Source organism: Ammospiza caudacuta, chromosome 6 (genome assembly GCF_027887145.1).
Source record: "Ammospiza caudacuta isolate bAmmCau1 chromosome 6, bAmmCau1.pri, whole genome shotgun sequence".
NCBI classification, from domain to species: Eukaryota; Metazoa; Chordata; class Aves; order Passeriformes; family Passerellidae; genus Ammospiza; species Ammospiza caudacuta.
In genome coordinates, this window is record NC_080598.1 from 521371 (window position 1) to 541817 (window position 20447).

The 20447-nt window shown below is 37.8% G+C and overlaps 1 protein-coding gene across 1 annotated transcript in view; it reads right to left on the bottom strand.

Annotated features, from left to right (window-relative positions):
- Positions 1-7056: 7056 nt before the first annotated feature.
- The window catches only part of QSER1 (glutamine and serine rich 1), a 43881-nt gene continuing 30490 nt past the window's right edge, over positions 7057-20447 (bottom strand). The window contains exons 8-13 of the mRNA XM_058806841.1: positions 19801-20012; positions 18088-18225; positions 16649-16746; positions 12818-12970; positions 11642-11737; positions 7057-11071 (exon numbers count right to left, since the gene is read on the bottom strand). Of these exons, the coding sequence (XP_058662824.1) occupies positions 10931-11071; positions 11642-11737; positions 12818-12970; positions 16649-16746; positions 18088-18225; positions 19801-20012 (838 nt within the window). The 3' untranslated portion in view covers positions 7057-10930. The remainder of the gene's footprint in view (positions 11072-11641; positions 11738-12817; positions 12971-16648; positions 16747-18087; positions 18226-19800; positions 20013-20447) is intronic.

A 20447-nucleotide genomic window follows, 5' to 3' on the forward strand; every position in this document is an offset into this window, starting at 1 on the left:
TCTCTGGAAGATTCAGGTGTCCTGTGGCTGCTGTCTTGCTGCGAGTCCTTTCTTTAAAAAAATTATCCTACATAGCATAGTTTCTATTTTAACATTTTTTTATAACCTAAAACTATATTTAACACAGTACTTAATTAATACAGCATTACTTTCTAACACAACACATATAATATTCATTTTAATATTTGCAAAAAGCCAATCATAAAATACACAATTTTCACATCTGGTAATCTCAAATTCAATAACACGAACAGCTATTCACACAAAATAGCAGATTGCAAAGGGCTGTTTGACAAGCTGGACAGATCTGAGGGTGGATTACAGGGCTGGCACAGGGGATCTCCCTTAGTACTGACAAACAGGTTCTGCCATTTGCAGCTCAGAGCAGGAGCATTGCTTGGGGCTGAGCTCCACGGGCTGCAGAGCACAGACACTCTCCCTTAGGATGCAGAGTAGGTTACTCACAGACTCACTGCTTGGTCCCATTTCCCATCCTCATAGGAATTACTAAAGAGGATGGCGTAGTGTCACAGCTCTTGTCACAGAGAGCAGCAGGGAGAAGTTCCCAGGGATTTCTCCTAGGGAAAGGCAGTGAGAAGCTCAGAGAAGAAGAGAAAACAATTGTTATCTCTACTTGCTGCTCCTGTTGTTTGGCACATGTGGAATGTGTTATGGAGCATGTTTCCCCAAAGTGATTTGTTAATTGGATTCTGCTGAGGGTTGTTTGGACTGATTGGCCAGTTGGATCCATGTGTGTGTCGTGACTGTTTGGAGACAGCCACAGGTTTTTCTTTAGTATTCTTTAGTATAGCATCTCTTTAGTATGTAATTTTGTTTAGCATTAGTGTAATATAGTATAACTTATAGCTATATACTTCTAGTTTATATACTTATGAGCTATATACTTATAGCTCTATAGTATATAGCTCACAGTATAGCATTGGTTGAGCTTTCTGAACCATGGAGTCAGAGCACATCATTCCCTACATTGGGGTCACCCTGCATGGATAGGTGTTCCAGATTGCAATGCAAGATGTATTCTATTACCATCCGTATGGCAGATTATCTTTTGTCAAGTGGGCAGTTTGCCTTATCTCTCTGAGTGACCACATTCACACCTCCCTGCTGATAACAGCTATTGAATGTCACTGCATGGCTGATAAGAACTATAACATCCCACTGGGAGATGTGAGCCCAGAGGGAGGAGCCAAGCATTGCTACCCAGATATAATCCAGAGGGAGGAGCCAAGAATTGCTACCCAGATATAATCCAGGGGGAGGAGCCAAGCATTGCTACCCAGATATAATCCAGAGGGAGGAGCCAAGCATTGCTACCCAGATATAATCCAGAGGGAGGAGCCAAGCATTGCTACCCAGATATAATCCAGAGGTTTTGAGACACCACGGGATTCCCCAGAGGAACAGCAGCTGCCTCTCCTTCCACTGGATCTTCAGAGGAAGAATCCATCCTTCTCTACAGGATCCTGCTCCAGCAGAACCACCCCTGACACTGCAGGAGGGCTGAGCCACAATTCCAATGGGACTGCCACCAACAGCCTGACCCACAGGGTGCCAGGTTGGGCTCTGACTCTGGCAGTGTTGTTCTAGTTCACTGCATTGTTTATTTTATCCTTTTTTCTTCCCTATTAAAGAACTGTTATTTCCTGTTCCCATATTTTTACCTGAGAGCCCCTTAATTTAAAATTTATAGCAATTGGGAGGGGTGGGGGGGGTTTACATTCTCCATTTCAGGGGAGGCTCCTGCCTTCCTTAGCAGACTCCTGTCTTGCCAAACCAAGACGGCAGGGGCAGGTTCTGAGGGATACAATGATTCCATCTAGTGACCACAGAGCACACTTGGCCTGGGTGAGGGCACCGCTCACTCCTGAAGGGTGGCTCTGGAATGTCACGGTGAAGTGAAATCTGTAAGGATTCCACCCTGGCATTTCTGAAGGGCCTACAACAATGAACAAGCTGCCAGGACAGAAGGTTCTGGCGACAAAGGGAGCATTGTCCAGGAGCTCCATGCTTGCAGTGGCGGGCTGGAATAGCGATGTGTCTGCGGGAGCACGGCGGGCAGGGCAGGCTGAGCCGTGCTGCTGCACACTGGCCCCCGCTGGAACACGGAGTGCACTCGTACAGAGCTTCTAGAAAGTTCACACTTTTGTATGTCAACTTGGAGATAAGAAATGCTGATCTTAGAAATGTTACGGAATTAGGATAGATGTTGTTGAGACAGAAATGGAGTTAGAAAAGAGTTTCAAAGGATGGTTTTACAAATAAGACTAGATACTTTAGAGAAATAGAGCTATAATACTTTAGATATTTTAGATATTTAGAAATACTTTAGATATTTAGAAAAGAGTTTCAAAAGATGGTTTTACAAATAAGACTAGATACTTCAGAGAAATAGAACTGTAAGAGATGTATTGTAGTAAGACTCACGAGGAGTTGTTTTAGATGACTAGTTTTAAGGCATATACAGCATAGTGTAGTAAAAAACTGATATAAACACTTGTAAATGTATTGTAATTAGAAAATAGCTTCTAATTGTGATAGCGTGAATGACAACATCTGTATGTTGTCTCACTTTACAACATCTGTATGTATTGTCTCACTTTACTCATAAGACTAAAAATAGAATAAAAGTCTTTAAAACACATCTCAGTTGCCCCATCTCTAGGTGAAGAAAAGAGTATTGTCACTTCTTTTGGACAATACTATTTTCTTGACCTAGAGCTCTCTACAAATCCATTTCCCACGCTCCAGGAGGAGCCACAGTAGCTGGCATACACTGATCCTCCAGGTGCCTCAGGGCAAGGAAGTGGGAATGAAGCAACCTCACCACACTTGTGAGGTCACAAGCCCCCATTTCTCAGTCCTAATAAAGAGAAAAGATTTTGTCTGAAGTGGATTTTCCTACTTTTCCCTCTAGTGGAGGTTTCCTGGGACTTCAAGCACGATTAGATGCTGTGACCAGAGACTGACTTCACTGTCCCTAAATGAGTCCTGGCACTGTAGTCTGAATTACAGTTCCTAAGAAGACATTACACTTCTGTCTCAGGAATGGGCTACTGTGTATTAAAGAGATCCTGGAATGTATGTTAATAAGTTTTCTCTTAATATTTCTACTTGTAATATATCTAGAACGACCTAGAAAATTCAAAGAATATAATCATCCAAACATTCTAGGTCCAAAGCATACATGGAACATGAATTTACTAATATCATAAGCAAATTTCAGCTGCAAAGTCTTTTAACTAAGAATTTGCACCTGTCAGCATTTTAAAAACCTACAAGACACCTACTAAAATCAGTAACAAATTTCTAACTTCTAAGAAAAGGATATTGCTTACACTGATACCATATTGTCAAACTATGACACATTAACTAGAAAATTTAAATATCTGTATTTCTTTAATTATTCCTAAGTTTTTCATGTTCAAAAAATTTTTTGCACTATACAGCAAACCTCTCCCAACCAATTTTATAGCCCTGATCAAGCCATGAACCTGGCTGGTAAAGAAAAATATTTAGTATGCAAAGACTCCTCTCAGAACATTGACGGCTCAGTGTCCTCTGCAGGCCAGAAAGCTGCTCAGCCAGAAGTGCAATGAGACACTGTGAATAATTTATGCTTTCATGAAAATATATTTTCTTTAGTGTCTGCTCTGAGATGTGACCAGGAATAGAGCGAAGCAGGGTTTAACTTAGGAATAAAGGAAAAAGACTTTATTAACTTACAACTATATGTAAAAAGAAACACACACAGAACTCAGAATGAAAACATTCCTCCTCCCCCCCACCAAATTTCTAACACATCACAGTAAGACAAAACACTGGATTCTCAATTCAGTTACTACTCCTCAGATAACTCTCAGTCTATCAATGCTCTTCAGATAATCAATTCTCAGTTCATGAAGAAGAGAGGAGTCTCTCTTGTACCACAGGCTCCTCTAGGAAACACAGTTGAAACTTCTTGTGTTTCTATGTCTATTGTTTAAATTTTATTATTTAATGAACAGGTTTTTTCCACTTTTCTCTAAATATTTTCTCCCAGACTAGTTGGGGAGAAAAGCCAATTAAATCTACTTTCTTAAAAAAAGCCCTTTAAAAAGTTCTCTCCAAAATTTGCTCTAAACCAAAATAAACACAGGTGGTAACTTCACTGTGGGACAAGTTCCATGTTCCTCCTACCCAGTGAGCACACGTAAGAAATTGTAGAGAATTCCTTAAAGTTTGACAGAAGGTTTACATAGTATGTACTGTATGTAAAGTTTGAGATAAAAAATGTTGACTTAGGAACGTTATAGAATAGAATAGACATTGTTGAGAGAGAAATGGAACCAGAAACAAGTTTTAAAGAAGGGTTTTATAAATAAGATTACATATTTTAGAGAAATAGAACTATAAAAGATGTAGTGGGACTTAGGAGGGATAATTTTAGATGATTAGTTTTAAGGTATTTATAGCATGTTGTAGTCAAAGTTGATACGTAAAGAAACACTTATGATGTATTTTAATTAGGAAATAGTTCATTTCTGATTGTGATGTGTGAATTATAACATTTGTATTGTTTCACCCTTCACATGAGACTGAAAATGGAATAAAAGTTTTTAAAACAGCGTTCAGTTGCCCCATGTCTGGGTCAGAAAAGGGCATAATCCCACAAGCACTCACTAGTGGCACCAGCTTAATGGGATAGCAGGAGCTAGTGGGTGAGGGGGGAGAAAAGTGAGAACTCTAAATGGATTTGCTGAGCAAAAGTGAATTCCTGATTTTGACCCTTTGTTTTGATTTTCTTAGAAAACAGCTGCATATCCTATATGCTCTGGGGCATAGAATCAGGCTTATTGTTTCTGTTAGAAGCAGGAATCTATAATTTACATTTTATATTACTGAACAATGTGCTGAGGCCACCTAACTCAATTATGCCATATTTGCCAGGCCCACGGTTTAGGATAGGAAAATGTCCTGAGAAGAATCCTGCAGAATTTTATTACCCCACTAAACTCAAAGGGAACTTGTACAGTTCATGTCAAAGAGAAAGTGACAGTCCCTGGCTGAGCATTCCTTTTACCTGGTTTGTGGGGTTTATTTAAGGCAGCTGGTCCCAGAATTGCAATACTTGGATTCTCACAGAACCTGTGAGCACTCTCTTCAACTCCTTCAGTGCAAAGTCCATTGGCTGTGGTCAAATTACCTCTAAACAAAGTTGCTGGAGGCTGCACTGAAACAAGTAAGTGTTCCCTTACTGTTGTTTGCTAGGAAAGCTGTAGGGACAGCAATTTCTGCATTCTGACCAACAACAAAAATCTGGGAGGTTTCAGCAGCCACCAAAGCTACTTTACTTAGGGAAGAGCTCTAAATCCTCATTCTCCCAGAGCTTTGAGCAAGATGCCCATTTGACCTAAACACATAATAAAACATTGATGCTCCAGCTTTTATTCAATTATCATATCACTTACCTTCTGTTGCCACAGCAAAAATATCTGATACATAAATAATGCACAGACAAATCACTCTAGCAGCCAGCAGAGTTAGAAAGGAAAGGATGATGCAAGCCAACATAATTTTACTTAAAAGATCTTTCAATCACATGTTCTGGGAGTTTGAGAAGGCTACATGTATTCCCAATTATATAGTTTACAATTTCAAATAACACATGTAAATAAAAACCTCATTTATTCATAAAAACTAAAATGAAGGACCTTAGCTGCTCCTTCAGTCCTGCTCATGGGCTCTGCTGCTTCCCTCTACCCTTTGGGCATCAGGTAGCTAAAAAAACCCAAACAAAACCAACCAAAATTAAGCACACACAAAGAAAAGAAAATGCCCAGTGGAACTTTTAAAAGCAAGAACCCAAGACATACTCAGGACAAATGAGAGAATACAGCCCTGAAATGTTTGTTGCTGTTTTCCCTGACTCACCATTTCTTTTTCTCCTTTATAAAAAGCTTGTTCTCTGTATTTGTCCTGTATTCTTTTAAGAAATCAAATGAAAAGAATTTTAATATGGTTTTCTCTTCTTCAGTTTCTAGAAACGAAACAAAGATTTGTTAGGTTATCTATGGAAAAGGCAAATAGCTAATGCAGAGCACGTCATTTTGATTGCCTAAGATACTTACCCACAAACTGCTGATAGTATGAGCTGCTTTCCTTTCTTAAAAGGAATGTGTGCATTCAGCTTCTTCCTCATTCTTTTTGGAAAAAAAAAAAAAAACTTCAGAAATTAAAAGCTGTATCAGAAACACAGCATTGAAATCCTCAGGATTGCAGCCGGACATGCTCTGCCTACCTGCTTCCCAAAGTATTTTTTGGAGAAAACAACAATCAATTTCATGGGAAAATGACTCATTTTATATTCATCTTGGTTTGGGAAGAAGCTTATACAGAGAGCCATGAAAAAAAAAATATTCCAGCCTCCAGAAGCTCCTTTTTCTGCAAACAAGCTGCCCAGAGAAGGGCTGCTGTGGATCTTATGGCCAATATCCACAGCATGGGATGGGGGTTCAGCCCTCTGTGCGAGGGAAAAGCAGTGCTAAGAATATCCAGGGTAATTCCTTGTGGTTGGGGGCAAAAATCCCACAACTCCGTGAGCACCTTTTCTTCTCAGGCACACAGAGATGACATCCTAGTCCAGCAAGAAAGAGAACAAATGAGAAGAGTGAAGTTCAGGTAAACCCCACCTGAATCACAGCAGCAGATTCTCTCTTGCCCCAACAGTCAGGCTCCTCACTCACCACAGCAGTGGAAGATCTGGCAGATGTATTGTACAAATTCATTCAGAATTAAGAATTAATTCAGAACCCAGAATTAAAAAAATCCAGATCAACCAGACATGCTCACTTCAGTCAACATAATGAAAAAAAAAAAAACAACCCAAACCCAACCGTAGAATTGTATTTCTTCATGTTGCAAGCAGAAAATACAGGAAAAATTCCAAATTGCCAATTTGTTTCCAACAATCTTGACTTTTCAAGACTTGTGGTTTAATAACAAATGACTAAGCATTATAAGGTTTTTGTTTAAAAAGTGTTTTCACTTTAATGGGTTTAGTTAATAACATCATGAATGGTACAAAACTGTCCTTTTTCACATTTCCATACATTGTATTATGGACCACCTGAAAATCTGGACTAAGAATGCATAGTGTCTCTTAATTAGCCCTAGCTTCATTTTTGCCATACGTAGAACAGATATGCAGAAAAACATGCATTTATTACCAATGACATGTTAATATTAGCTTAAATAATAAAATATGGCAGAATGTGCACTGTGGAATGCACAGGTTCATAATAGGGTAAAGAGAGACCAAATGTCAAGTGCTGGCAACAAAATAAGAAATGGTTGGTGACACACTGACATTTTGTGACCATAGTATTAGCTTTCCTGCTTTAAAATTGTTTTAAATAGTAGTAAATATTTAAATAATATTTAAAATATATTTCCTATGGGAATCATTTACTTGGAAGACAGCCTGTAAGATCTGACTTTCTAAAAAGCAGTATTTCATTTCGACAATATATGAATACATTACATGCCACAGAACCTCCAAGACCCTAAAGTCCTTAGCTGTTTTCAGAAATAATTTCTCAATCCAATTTGTGTCTGATTTTTTGCTAGCAAAACTTTGGGAGTAGCATCTCAAAGCAAACCTGCCTTTAAGGGCAATGCTGTATTTGAATAAAACCAAACCCAGTGTAAATTGGGATGCCACACTAAAGGATAGAATAGAGGAATTAAAAGCCAAATAACTGATTATGCAATTTGTTTCATTCCTGTTCTGCTGATTCATAGTCTAAGGAGGGCTTTGTTCCTTCCCAGTGCATCTTCTCTTGCAGTCAAATCAGTGCTCAATTTCCACTGTCATATTAAGGGATGAAGACCTCACTGTTACTCCAAGGGGAAAAAATCTGAGGTGTGGGTGCAGACTTCATTATCTAAAAGGCAACAAAACAAAGGATTTGTGCAAAAAAAAAGTAATTTGTACATTGACTTTTCCATTAAGTTTGCTTCAGTATAAAAAAACCTGTTCAATCCTACTAACAAAGCTTTGCTTTGATTTATGACCCTTCAACACACTCAAGAGTTTCTGGTTTTACTTATTCTGGTTTGGTAAATTAACAATCTAGCCACCATTTCTGCACCCCAAGACAAAGATGGAAGCTCCATTATATTAATCTTTAATAGTCTGGGGCAGTTAATTTTATTCAAGACAAGTTTTTCCTGTCTTCTACAGGCACAGTGCTTGTTTAACTGGCCTTGGGAACAAAACAGCCAAAAATAAGCCAGGTCACTTTCTATGGCAGTGCAGAGCATCCTGGCCCCCCACCTCCCTTTTATTTTGAATGGTTGTTGCTAAAATTACTTCCTTTTTAAACAGGGACAAGCTACTCCAAAAGCCTCTCATTTATTTTTTTTAGCGTCTAAGGACTGAAAGCAGCTTTCTAAAGCTACTTCTAGATTAGAAAATCCAGAGTAAGTACACAGTAGTGGTAATCTTCTAGAAAGCACAGAAAACCCTCTCAACTCTCTGCAGCATTAGGAAGGGGTGTGAGAGAGACAAAGCCTGACCAGCTCTTTACAACACCATCAAGGAGCTGATTCCATTCTTCCCTCAGTCTGTATCCTCATGATTTTTAAAACAGACTAGGAATTTCCAAACTGTAACGTGACCACAGAACTCTGCCTGGGCAAGTAACTCCCTGTCATCAACCTGCAGGCATTGCCAGCCATCCCAGTAAGGGATGGAAATTTGGGAATGCCCACTGGTGATTGAGGAGTGTACCAGGCACGTTTCTACTCCAGTGTGCACATTTACATTAAAATCATTTTGTCTGATTGCTGCCAAGGCTGCTAACTCTGCTGGTTGGGTTTCACTCTCTAAACTCACAGGACTGAAACCACAGAAATTCCTTAATCCCACAGATACCCCTCTCTGCACCGTGGGAATTAATTAGCTCCATGATTGCTCTAACAATCTGCACATTCTGCCTAACCCCAAACCCACCTCCTCTCCTTGATAACTGCAGACACAGCAGTAGCACAACGTGTCATTAACACGACAGTGACCTCCCTTTTTAAAGCAAAACCACCAGGAAGGGGCTTGAAAAAAGGCAAGGGCACGTACCCATTTCTGTTCATAGCAGTCTGCACACAAATTGTAAAGGAGAATTATTGCTTTGTAAGGATGAAAAGCTTTGGAAATACGGTAAACATCCTACAAGGTTCTAAATCTAACCAGCTAAAATTCTGTACATACTTTAATATTCAAACCTCTATTTGCTTACCCAAGATCAAATAATTTCATTTTCACATCTATTCATTAAACTCTTTATAGTTCTACGGTCTAATGAATATTTAACAACTAAATAGTATCAAAACATGGGGGAAAGGTCACATGGCAATGAACGTTACTTCATTTGGCCAATGAATAGTGAACCCTGCTCTCTTGGCTGAAATTAAGGCACTAAGTGGCAGTAAAAGGATAAAGGAATGAAGGGTTTTTTTGACATTTTCTGAAAAAAGACCAACATGACTTTTTTTTTTTAGGATGCCTGTAGAGTACATCTCCATTCTGAATGACTCAGTAAGGCATTCTATTGGCAAATTCAAAGAAAATGTTCTCCTGATCAGAGCCCATTACATTCATTGTCTGAGTGTGACTAGTGGCACTACGAAGTGTTAACAACCTGGAGGGGGGAGAAAAGCTACAAAGATGTCTGAAGACTTGAAAGGCACCAAAAAGAGAACAGCTCTGCAACTGCCAGTTCTACAAACAATTTTGTAAGCTGTGTTTAACACTGCATATAGTCTATTTTCAATCAACAATCTTTGTTGACCAAGATAAAGTGTAGTAGCTCTTCATTTAAACTCTCAGTTAATCAAGTGCTAGTTTAGTAAGAAATTTATTTTCACATACCAGGAAATAATTGCAGTGTCTAACACAACTACACTTAAAGCAAAACTAGTCTAGTATGCATTAGGCATTATTCTGGTTAACACTGAAGCAAACCTGTATAAACAAAAGGGTTACCTCGAGATACATAGTTTACAATATAAAATCAACATATAAATGAATAGGATTTACTGAAAACAATGGAAAGTGTATTACAAAGATACATGTAACAATTTTAACCACAATATTTCCTCTGTGAAAAATACAACTATTAGTGAGATAAAATGTACAATTGATTTTTTTTTTTCCAAAAGAAAAAAAAAACCACAGTATAAAGGAAAATATTTTTTTCTTCAAAACAGGGAAAATAGTTAAGGTCATTGTCTTTCATTACAATATAATTTGACACAAAAGCAGTCATAGGATTGCACCAACTCCATGTTTGGTCTCCCAAACATGACAATAGTAAAAGGAGTCCATAAAGCATAATGAAATTTCTGGATTTTATGATGGCAATATACGTATGCAGAAACTGATGTCACTCCAGCTCTGTTCACAAAATGTACAAAACTCTAAATTTGGTGGCCAGACATGTACAAATTAGTTCGCCCCAATGCTGACTTTTCTCTCACTTAGTCAGGGATGGAAAAATCTGTAGTATTTTAAGTGTTATCTGTTGAGCAATAAAAAAAGAAAAAAAAGTATACGTAGTGCATGCTTCATCACTTGTCAAAAACATTTCTGAAAATAAAACTAAGTTATCCAATAGTTTACAAAATCGAAAATAACTCTTCAGGTTAAAAATGTGGTTAGGTTTATGTTTAGTTCCATCTCCAAAGGACTGATTTCCTTGGCAGCATCACTTTTCCTTAGCACGAGCCAAGGCACAGAGTTCCATAAAGAGAAATAAAAATGGCTACGAACAAGAATGCAGTCTGGCATTGTGAAAGAAATCAGAGCCTCTCTCTGAGCTTTCTGTTCCATCAGGTTAGTGCCATAGAAAAATGTGGGATTTGGGACACATTTCTGTTAGGAGCATTTCTGCTGGACACGATTCAAGAGTTCACCAAACTTTTCAAAAAGATCCTCCACCCATTTTATGTTTTTCATGCACAGCTGCACGATCTCCTCCTGGCCTAGATCTGCACTCGTCTTCTGAACAGAAGAAATCTATTCAAAAAAGATAAGGAGGGGGAGAGAGATGCACACACACATTAAGCTGCCAGAATTGGAGAATTTTCATTTTTATAAAATTCTGCAGTTAAATATAAACCTTCTCTGCCAGAAAATCTTTGAGTTTTAAAAACAAGGGTAATGCCCCCCAAAATGCATTTCTTAACAACTAAGACAGAGCTCAACTCTTGTACTTCTGCTACTTGAAATATTTCCAGCAAGGATTTGCAGAAGAAATAAAGGCACAGCATTCTAAGACCAAAAAATCCCTTTTAGATCCAAGGAGTTAAATTCACTGTCAACATTTGTTTTGTTTATTTTGGCTAACACTGAAGAACACTTCAGGGAATCCCACAAACCTTGCAAGCCTCACATCTGAATGTTCTAAGCAGCAGCTCCCATTAGGGGCAACCCATGTGGTCAGTGAAGCCTTTGCTTGCCATAAAAAAATAATTAAAATAGGAGAGAACAAAATAGTTGTTTTCTCATTTACCAAGAATGACAGAACAACCTCTCAAGTTGGACTCAATTCCCTCAGTGAATGCAAAGAATGAGAGCAATACCTACCTCTTCTTTACATGTTAGATATATGTGATATTTGTAATGATGGAGTGAGTGATACAAAGAATACAACTGTATTTTTTCTGGATCTACTGTAAACTCCTGCAAAAAGAACAATTATTTTAGGCAAATTCATGTTATTTACCAGGAGACATGACAGATATTTTCTTCTGTAAACAATTTTTTTCAGCAATTCAGAAATTGAGTGCTTCATTCAAATCATGATTGTGACATACCTGGCAAACTGATTCCCTTTATATCTTAATTATCTCCTATCTCCACTTCCCATGTTGTTTTATCAAAACCAGATGGGAGAATGCTTTCAGTCATCCTGAATGCACTGCAAACTCAAAATGGGTAAGACACACCCTTCTCAAGAAGTACTCCAAGAACTACCAAAGTTTAACCATTATTCTACCAGATTGATGCCTATCATTGCAAAAGACATAGACTTTGTGCTTGAGAAAGCTGATTTGTGCTTACCTAAAAATTAGGTTAATTTGGCCAGAAATATGAGTGTGAGCTATATGTACAGGTCATTTGTCAAGCCACTATTTACTGCAGGGAGATGAAGCTAAGAAAGCCAAATCTAGTTAGAGTGTTCCCCAGGAATTCTATGGAAATAAACAATATGTGCTTCTCAAATTTTTTCCATGTAGTTTTTTTTTTTTTTTTTTAATTTAAGACTCACAGCTTCATTCCACCATTGAAAATGAGGACTGGAACAAGATAGAGCTCAATTTTTAAGAAGTGTTATCTGATCTCAGATTTTACAGGGTTAACACTATTTTTACTAAATTTTTGATCTAGAAGTCATTGTGTCATTTACTTTGCAGCAAGTGTAAGAAACTATTATTATGATTATTTTATATGTTACTATTATAATATGATTTATTATTATGATCTACAGCAGCAATGGTGAAGGCAAATTGTTGCTGCTCCAGCAACAGCTCAGGAAGCCAACAAACCATGTTTCACATATGAGTTATAATAATGATTTAATGTACTCCTTTAAATGTTGGTTTTTAACATTCCCCTGCTACAGAAAAAGTACCTCTCTCAAAGATTTTACATTTTGATCAACCAAACAAAGCAGCTAACACGTGAAGCAGTGTTTTATATAAACATGGTTATCACAGCACAAGTCAGATGGTGGCAGCAACAAACTCTGTGAGCACTCACCTGTGCTGATTTAGTGGTTGATTTAGAAGCCCTCAGTGTTTTCTTGTTGTAAGCTTTACCATTCATTTTGATCTTGGACACAGATGTCCCTCCACACTTTGTCTTGGAATCCCGAGTGACCACTGTCAGTTCAGGAAAGTTTTCCAAAGCGTTCTTCAACAGAGCACAGAAAGACAAAGGATTAGGAAAAAATCAGGAATGGCCACATTGGTGATAAATTGGCCTTCTTTGAAAAGATTAGAGTGCAGCCTATTAGGAAAAAATTTATTCTTCCACAAAGACCTGATAAAGTCTTTATCAGATTATACAACCAAATCTGGTTTGGAAAGCATGATCACCTGCTCCTGACTACTGTAATTTTTCAACACCAGCAGATCCTTTCACTGTACATCAGATTAACATCTGTGATTCTCTCACTAGAAAGAGAGGGGGAAAAAAAGTTCCACAGGGCAATTTTTAACTTCTAAATTGCTTTCCATTCCATTTCTACCCAAGAATTCCTAAGGCTAAGTTACTTGAAGATTTTTAAGTATTTCATGCATAGTCAGGCACGCGGGGATAGGATGCCTAAATATCTTCATAGGTTTTGTCCCAGATTTTGCAAATTACAAACTAATTGCATATCATCAGATCTGTAAGGCAGAAATGGTTTGCACAGTGAAGTAGAAGGCTCGTTCAAAAAAGTACAAGTTGAAGACATTTTAACTCATGAGAGTGAACTGCATTTCTGTCAGCTTCAATTCTATATTATTTGCATGAGTAAATTTGAATCCAATTTTGTTGAACAAATACAGCATTATGTTAGCAGCTGCTTTGAAATAGTCCTGCTATGCTACATAATCTGGCCCTGAACAATATGTTTCACATTAAATAAACATACATCTTTGTATTACACTCCACCATGAGGCAGAAAACTACACATATGGAAAAATGAATCACTGCAGCTTAAGGACCTTACTGGGACTATTGGGTTAAAATATGAAGTTGACTCCATTTTTATATTTTCTTTTAATAAACAGTACCTGACTACAAAAACCTCCCCTGCCTATAATTAATTAGCTCTTTATCTATATCACCCATTTTTTACTTTATTAAGCAAACCTCTCAGTAAACAGCTGCACAGTGGTAGCAGGAACCTTGACCAGCCAATCTGTGCATATCCAGTCTTCCTTGCAGTACTTCCAAAGTGGAACAACTTACACAGGTTTGAATTATTTAGTTTTGCTATCCACTAAAATAGCCTTCCTCAAGGCTGATTTGGAGTGTCAAGGGGCTCTGGCCACTTCTGGAGAATTCCTAAGAACCAGAACAGTTCTGTGGCCACACCACTGACTTACACCAGACAAAAGTGAACTGGAATGAAGAAGTAAATACTAGTGATTACTGCATCTTTTGGATGATCATCCCAAAATGTTCCCCAAATGCCACATCATTATTTTCAAATGAAGTTTACACATTTCAGCTGAGATGCTTCACTTACTGATCTTCAACTAAAGCAACAATATTTCATAATTTTGTTTGTAACAACTATTACCCAAATGATGCAATGAACTGTCAGAACTACAAAAATGTTACAGGCAAAACTACCAAACAACTGACAGCTAACTTCAGTGTCTGCTTTGGTTTGTAATACAGTGCTAACATATTCCACATTAACTGTATCCAGTATTAAATTCATCCTTGCCTATCAATGCAAACCAGTAAAAACATTCAAACCGCATGGTATCAGTGAATGAAATTATACTTTTAACCTATTGCTTTCTTCAGTGTCTCATTCAACTCCAATATCTGAACTGATTATTTCATTAAAGGTGGAACAGAAACCTTCTGTATCTTAAAGAGCATCAAACACATTTTCCTAACCAACACAACCACTTATGATGACAAGTAGGCATTTCATTTTTATCCAAGACATCGACCCAAGGATGGCACCAGTTGGCATTGTCACATCAGAAGAAAAACAGAAAAGGTTTTCTGTCTTGCAGATGACACCACAAGCAGATCCTTTCCTGACATCCATGAACTCCATTAACATCTTGCAGATGACAGGATGGAATACAATCTGAAGTTAACTTCAGAGATATGATACATAATCTGCTGCTAAGTGAACACACAGCAAAGCTATTGTATTCACTATGAACTCCAGCTTAATTACATGTTGGAATTCATGTTGGTATTACATAGAATTATAGTAGCTTTTCCCCCTTAAACTGAGAAAAAAATCAAGTGTGACTGCCTCTCACTTTTTGTGTACTGTGCATGTAACTGAAATTCTACAAATTTGTATCTTCTGTGCACAGGCAGGTCAAAAAGAGGTATCTATATTAATAACTATTAACACTAAATTCTTACCATGACAAAAAAACCCCAAGAAATGGAGGGTTAATACATGCCACCTCTTTGAGGCTCTGTGCATTTGAAATGACACAGCCCTCCCCAGGCCTTTTTACTCTAAGGAAGAAACCACAAGTAATTCTGTTCAAGGAGGTACAAATCATTCAGCTGCTGGGAAAACACCACAACTAACATTAAAAAAGTTCAAGAATCATGTGAATTGTAGCTGTTTCTCTGGTTGATGGTGGTCTCCTCCCTGAAACAAAGCCCCCTTATGTCCCACAGCATTTACTAGACGTGGAATGGGGGAAAAGGTTTCATGATGGAAAAGAGCAGAACTTTCAAGTCTGTTATTATCTCCCTCCTCACCTAGTTGTCAGATATGAGCTCACAGCAGTACAAAGAACAGCACTCACTCTCCAAGTGTCTCTGTGCTGTGGGACAGTTCAGAGGAAAGGGGGACAGGGAAAGTCAGGCAAAGAACAAGTTTGGAGGTGGTGTTCATAGCCAGGCCTGCTTTACTGTTGTTGGCCTCAGAGCTGTTACAAGAACAAATCATCAGTCTGATTACAGACACTGACAAAAGGATGTTTTATTCCCAAGCAGCAGGACAAGAGTAAATGGGATATTTAGAGTGGATATTACAAAAACTTCCTCACCAGGAAGGTTATGAAGTACCAGAACAGGCTGCCCAGGGAAGTGGTGGAGTCCCCATCCCTGCAGGGCTCTGAAACACGTGCAGCAGATGCGGTGGCACTTTGGGGCAGGGTTTAGTGGTGGGCTTGGCAGTGCTGGTTTAACAGCTGGAATTGATCTTTTCTAACCTACACGAGTGAAAATCACCTTGCTGCACTTGCAAGCTCTGCATTGCTGCTTGGAGGGTGGGTGGGAACAGTGGGAAGCACAGAGATTATCCTCCTGTTTACCTTCTCTCTACTGAGATGGTACGGCTTCTCTCTTCCCTGGCCACATCCAGACCTGATTTTTTATTACCACGCCAAAGCTGCTGTAATATGGGCTTGTTATCCACACTTTTCTCAACCTTCCATGCTGAAGATACATGAAAGAGCACACAAATGAGTTGTTCTTGCATCCCTCTGTCCTGGTTTTAAACTCCTCTGATCATGTTCTCTACTTCAAAGAGGTTCAGACATCTGTTCCACAGCATAGCTATTTCACGTAAAAGTTTCTTTTTAAGCAATACAATCACTTAAACAAAAGGTCTAGAAGGACAGGAAACAGATTTTGTTTGGCAAACTGGAAAAGCTTAATGGAAAAAAATGCTTGAGAACGAAGCAGAAAGCATGGGGAGCAAAACTAGAACTTCACCTTTGCAGTATGAACTCCTCCATCCCAAAATGTTCTCCAAATGCCACATATAAGCACTAAATTTATAACTGCTGTTCCAAATGAGTTTTAAGCTGTTCCTGCATGGTATGAATTCACTGATTTACCCAAACCACCACTTTTAAAAGCCTAGAATTTGAAAGAGGGTACCTTGAAAGCGTGATCCAAGCGCAATTTGGACAGCAGCCTTTTCCTGTTGTCATTCAGCATTCCATCAATCTTTCTCATGTGAGGCAAAAGCAGTTCATCTAAAAGACACATCAAAAACCCACAGTAGCTGATTATTAAGAGATGCACAATAATGAGATTCATATTAATTCTAAACTTTGACCCATTAACATACAATGTGGAGAGTAAAAAATAAAGCAATTGCCACATAATCTAATTTCAAATGTGAGAGAAAAATCTTTTTTTTCTTTTTGATCAGCCCACTAAGATGGTGTTGATAGTATGAAGTTTAATTGCTGAGTGCAATCCTGCTCCTTCTTGGAGTTTCCTTTGCTGCAAGGATAAATTCAGATAGAGCAATACAGAGTAGAAATATTAGAGACAATTTTACACCAATTCCTAGATAATCCTCTTCTGTGCAATACAGCTGGCAGTTTTATGAAGACAAGTAGGTGGTTTTGACATTTGGTATTCCATTTTACAAGAAATGGTCCTGCTGGCATTTATAACAAAAAAAAAAAAAAATTGAGGAAAGTGCTTACTGCTAAAAGTTACTGGATAAACCACTGTGAATTGAACAATATACAGCTGAACATAGGCATGTGGCCAGGAATGAAAATTTACAGCTCAGTATGGAGCATTTTATAAATAAACTCAATTACTTTGATTTTAGTGGGACTACTGACACAATGCATGGGTCTGAAATCTTGAGATAAGTGTGCACTGATGCACATTCAAATCAAGAGAGGCAGGAGAGGAGAGGCTAGAAAAGATTTTTTAAAACACAGTCAAACAATATAGTACAAAACAACAGCTTGCAACTAAATACATGAAAGGATTTATCTTTTGGAACCTTTATCGTTGAATGTGTTTTACTAAATTTTGAGAAATAGGAGTTTTGACTTGTACCCTGGAGTCTACTAAGATAAACAAATCCAAATATTTTGTCTTCAAAGAAAAAGTGTGCATTAATACCATTTTCTTTGATCAGGATTTCAAGATTTCAGAGTTTAAAAAGCTGAATTTTTAATAGTAGAAGGAATCATATCTACTTATAGTTATATGCCTATTTCTTCATAAGAAAGCAAACAGACTTGAAACTAAATTTAAATAAATCTTTGCTAAGGTTTGAAGTACAGTAACTGTAGGAACAAATAGCTCAATTCTGACATTCACAGCAAAGTTCTAATGCAGCAAAGAAGATAAAACAATATTTCCAAGTTACTTTGACTGTTCAAAGAGATAATGCAAAAATATATACACACATAATGTGCAGATTCTTCAGCTGAGGTTGTGTAACTCGAATTTTGTTACGTTTGTTTTTAAAAGAACAAAAAGGGTGTTTTTAAAAAGAACACTTGCTTTACTGATTAATAACCTTAAAATCTAGTAAGAACACACAAGTGTTAAACATACTGTACCATTGCTCTTTTCCAAGGCTTGCATTGTGTCTGGATCCAAGGCAATGCTCACAAGCAACTCCATGTAGCTCTTGAAAGTCTCTTTCATAGCTCTTGTATTCAAAAAACGAGTAACAAGTGGAGCTGGAGGTACAACCTCTGAAAAGTCAACAGCACAGAATGAGTTTTTCCCCTTCAATATCCTAAAAACACTTGTGTTTTTCAAAACTGAAGGTATCTCTCTTAAAACAAAAGTGACCCCTACTGGTATCCCAAGAGATGAAAATTCAGTGCATTCTACTGCAATAAACTACTTACAAGTCAAAAACAGGGGCAGACACAAAATATGGCACAAATGGTTCCATTTTTAACTATCAGTGTTTAGATTATATTTTAAGGAATTAAAACACTTTCCTATTAGTGTAGATGAAAGTTCACAGAAACAGGATAATTTATAACTTCAGTCAAGTGAAGTACTTAAGTGCCCTAACTTTCACCTCAAGGCAAGGACCTCCCAAAATTGCAAAAATTTGAAGTCATCCAACAGGAAAAAGAATTTCTGAGTACTAATGTCATCTAGGAGCCTGCATACCATTGAATCAATCACACCTAATTTTTAAACTCACAAAAAAGGTAAAAAAAAAGGTAAAAAAAGGTTAAAAAAAAGGTTAAAAAAAAGGTGAAGAGATACAGGCATACTTATGCTTACTCTGAGGAAGCTTTTATTTTTTCATAGACAGCAATTATTTTAACACGCACATCAGAACTATGAAGCATTCTGCAGCTTTTTATAGGCTCTATGTCTGACACCAGGGTTTTGCAGTGATTCAGCCAGCAAGGCTGTTCAACTCCCTCAGGGATGACCATAATCACACCAGGTTACTTGAGCTCTTAAATATGGAGAGAGTTATTTGGGCAAGTTTGCTTGAAAATTATTTTAAAGGTGTTGTCCTCACAGAGGCAGTGTGCCAGTACATCAGTCATGGTGTATCGATATTTAAAAGTCACCAGGATGCTTTAGAAATGCAGCAATAATAAAGTATGAGCAATACACAGCTTTGTTTCAAACACACAGGAAATAGAAGCTTGCAAAATGCACTGTACACCTGCCAGCAAAGGTAACCCCTTTAAACACTGTAAACTTCAGAAATCCCTTTTTCTTATGGAGAGCTCCTGCAAACATTGAATCTCAATGTTCTACCAATGTCTTAATAGCAAATCTGCTCAGCAGGCTACATTTGAACAGCTGGCATTCAGACAAGCAATGGAGCAGCCAAAAACTCAACTGTTTCTTCCCCTTGGTTCTGAAAAAAGAACAGCAGCATCTGAATTCTCCCCACATCTGCATGCAGGCAAACACTTCAGGAATGTTATTTTAGACATGACATTCAGTTGCAATGGAAAACTAATGAAGAATCTCACCCTTAAGATTTATTCAAAAAACAAATTGGTTTCTCCTCCTACAATTGTACCCAACACAGACAGCAAGTGGTAAAATATGTACTCATGTAGATAAACTACATTTGAAATAAATTCAGTTGTAAACATTTGCTTAAACACCAAACAGCAACTGAAAAGTTTTAGGAAACTCATTTTGCACGGCATTGTTGGATTTTATATTTTCTTTCTGAGGCTTGTACACAAAAATGTGCAAGATCAAACAATTTAATTTTATAATACTCTTCTCAGTTCAGTTCAAAAGGGCCTGGGTGCCAGCAATGGTATCTCACTCACCATCTTCTTCACTCTGGGCCTCAGGTGAAGAATCAGACTGGGAAGATGAAAATTCTTCTTTCCACTTTTTCCTTTTCTTTGGTGGTGGTTCAGCCTTTACCTTTGGCTGTTTAGCTTTGGGTTTCACAGAAGAGACTTTTGTTGCTGCTGGTTTTGGTGTTGGTGGATCAGGGGGTTTGATGTTGCTATTACTAGGTTTGCAGTGAATAGTTCTGCAATATTATGAGGAGAATGTTAATGAATATAATTACCACCCAGGTTTTAGCAGTAATAAAATATAGCTATAATCTTATTTAACCAGAATATACTCCCCACTGATGATATCCACTTATTTCACTGTAACTGGGTATTAGGTTGTACCCATTTTATATACTACTATATTTTTGAAATAATACTTGACCAAACAACGCCATTCTCTTCCCACCCCTCAGAACAGGAAACAAACATGAATGTTAATATCAGAAACACAAAGTTCTGTACTTTGGGAGTGATAACACAATACAGTTTTGAGAGCATGGCAGGGAATGCAATCTTAGAGTTTTGTCAGGATGGGAAAGCAGTGATATGTACAGCAGAAACATTGCCAGTATCTTCTGGAACACTGAAAATAATTCTAGACATCTGTCAGAAATGGAGATTTCAAACCA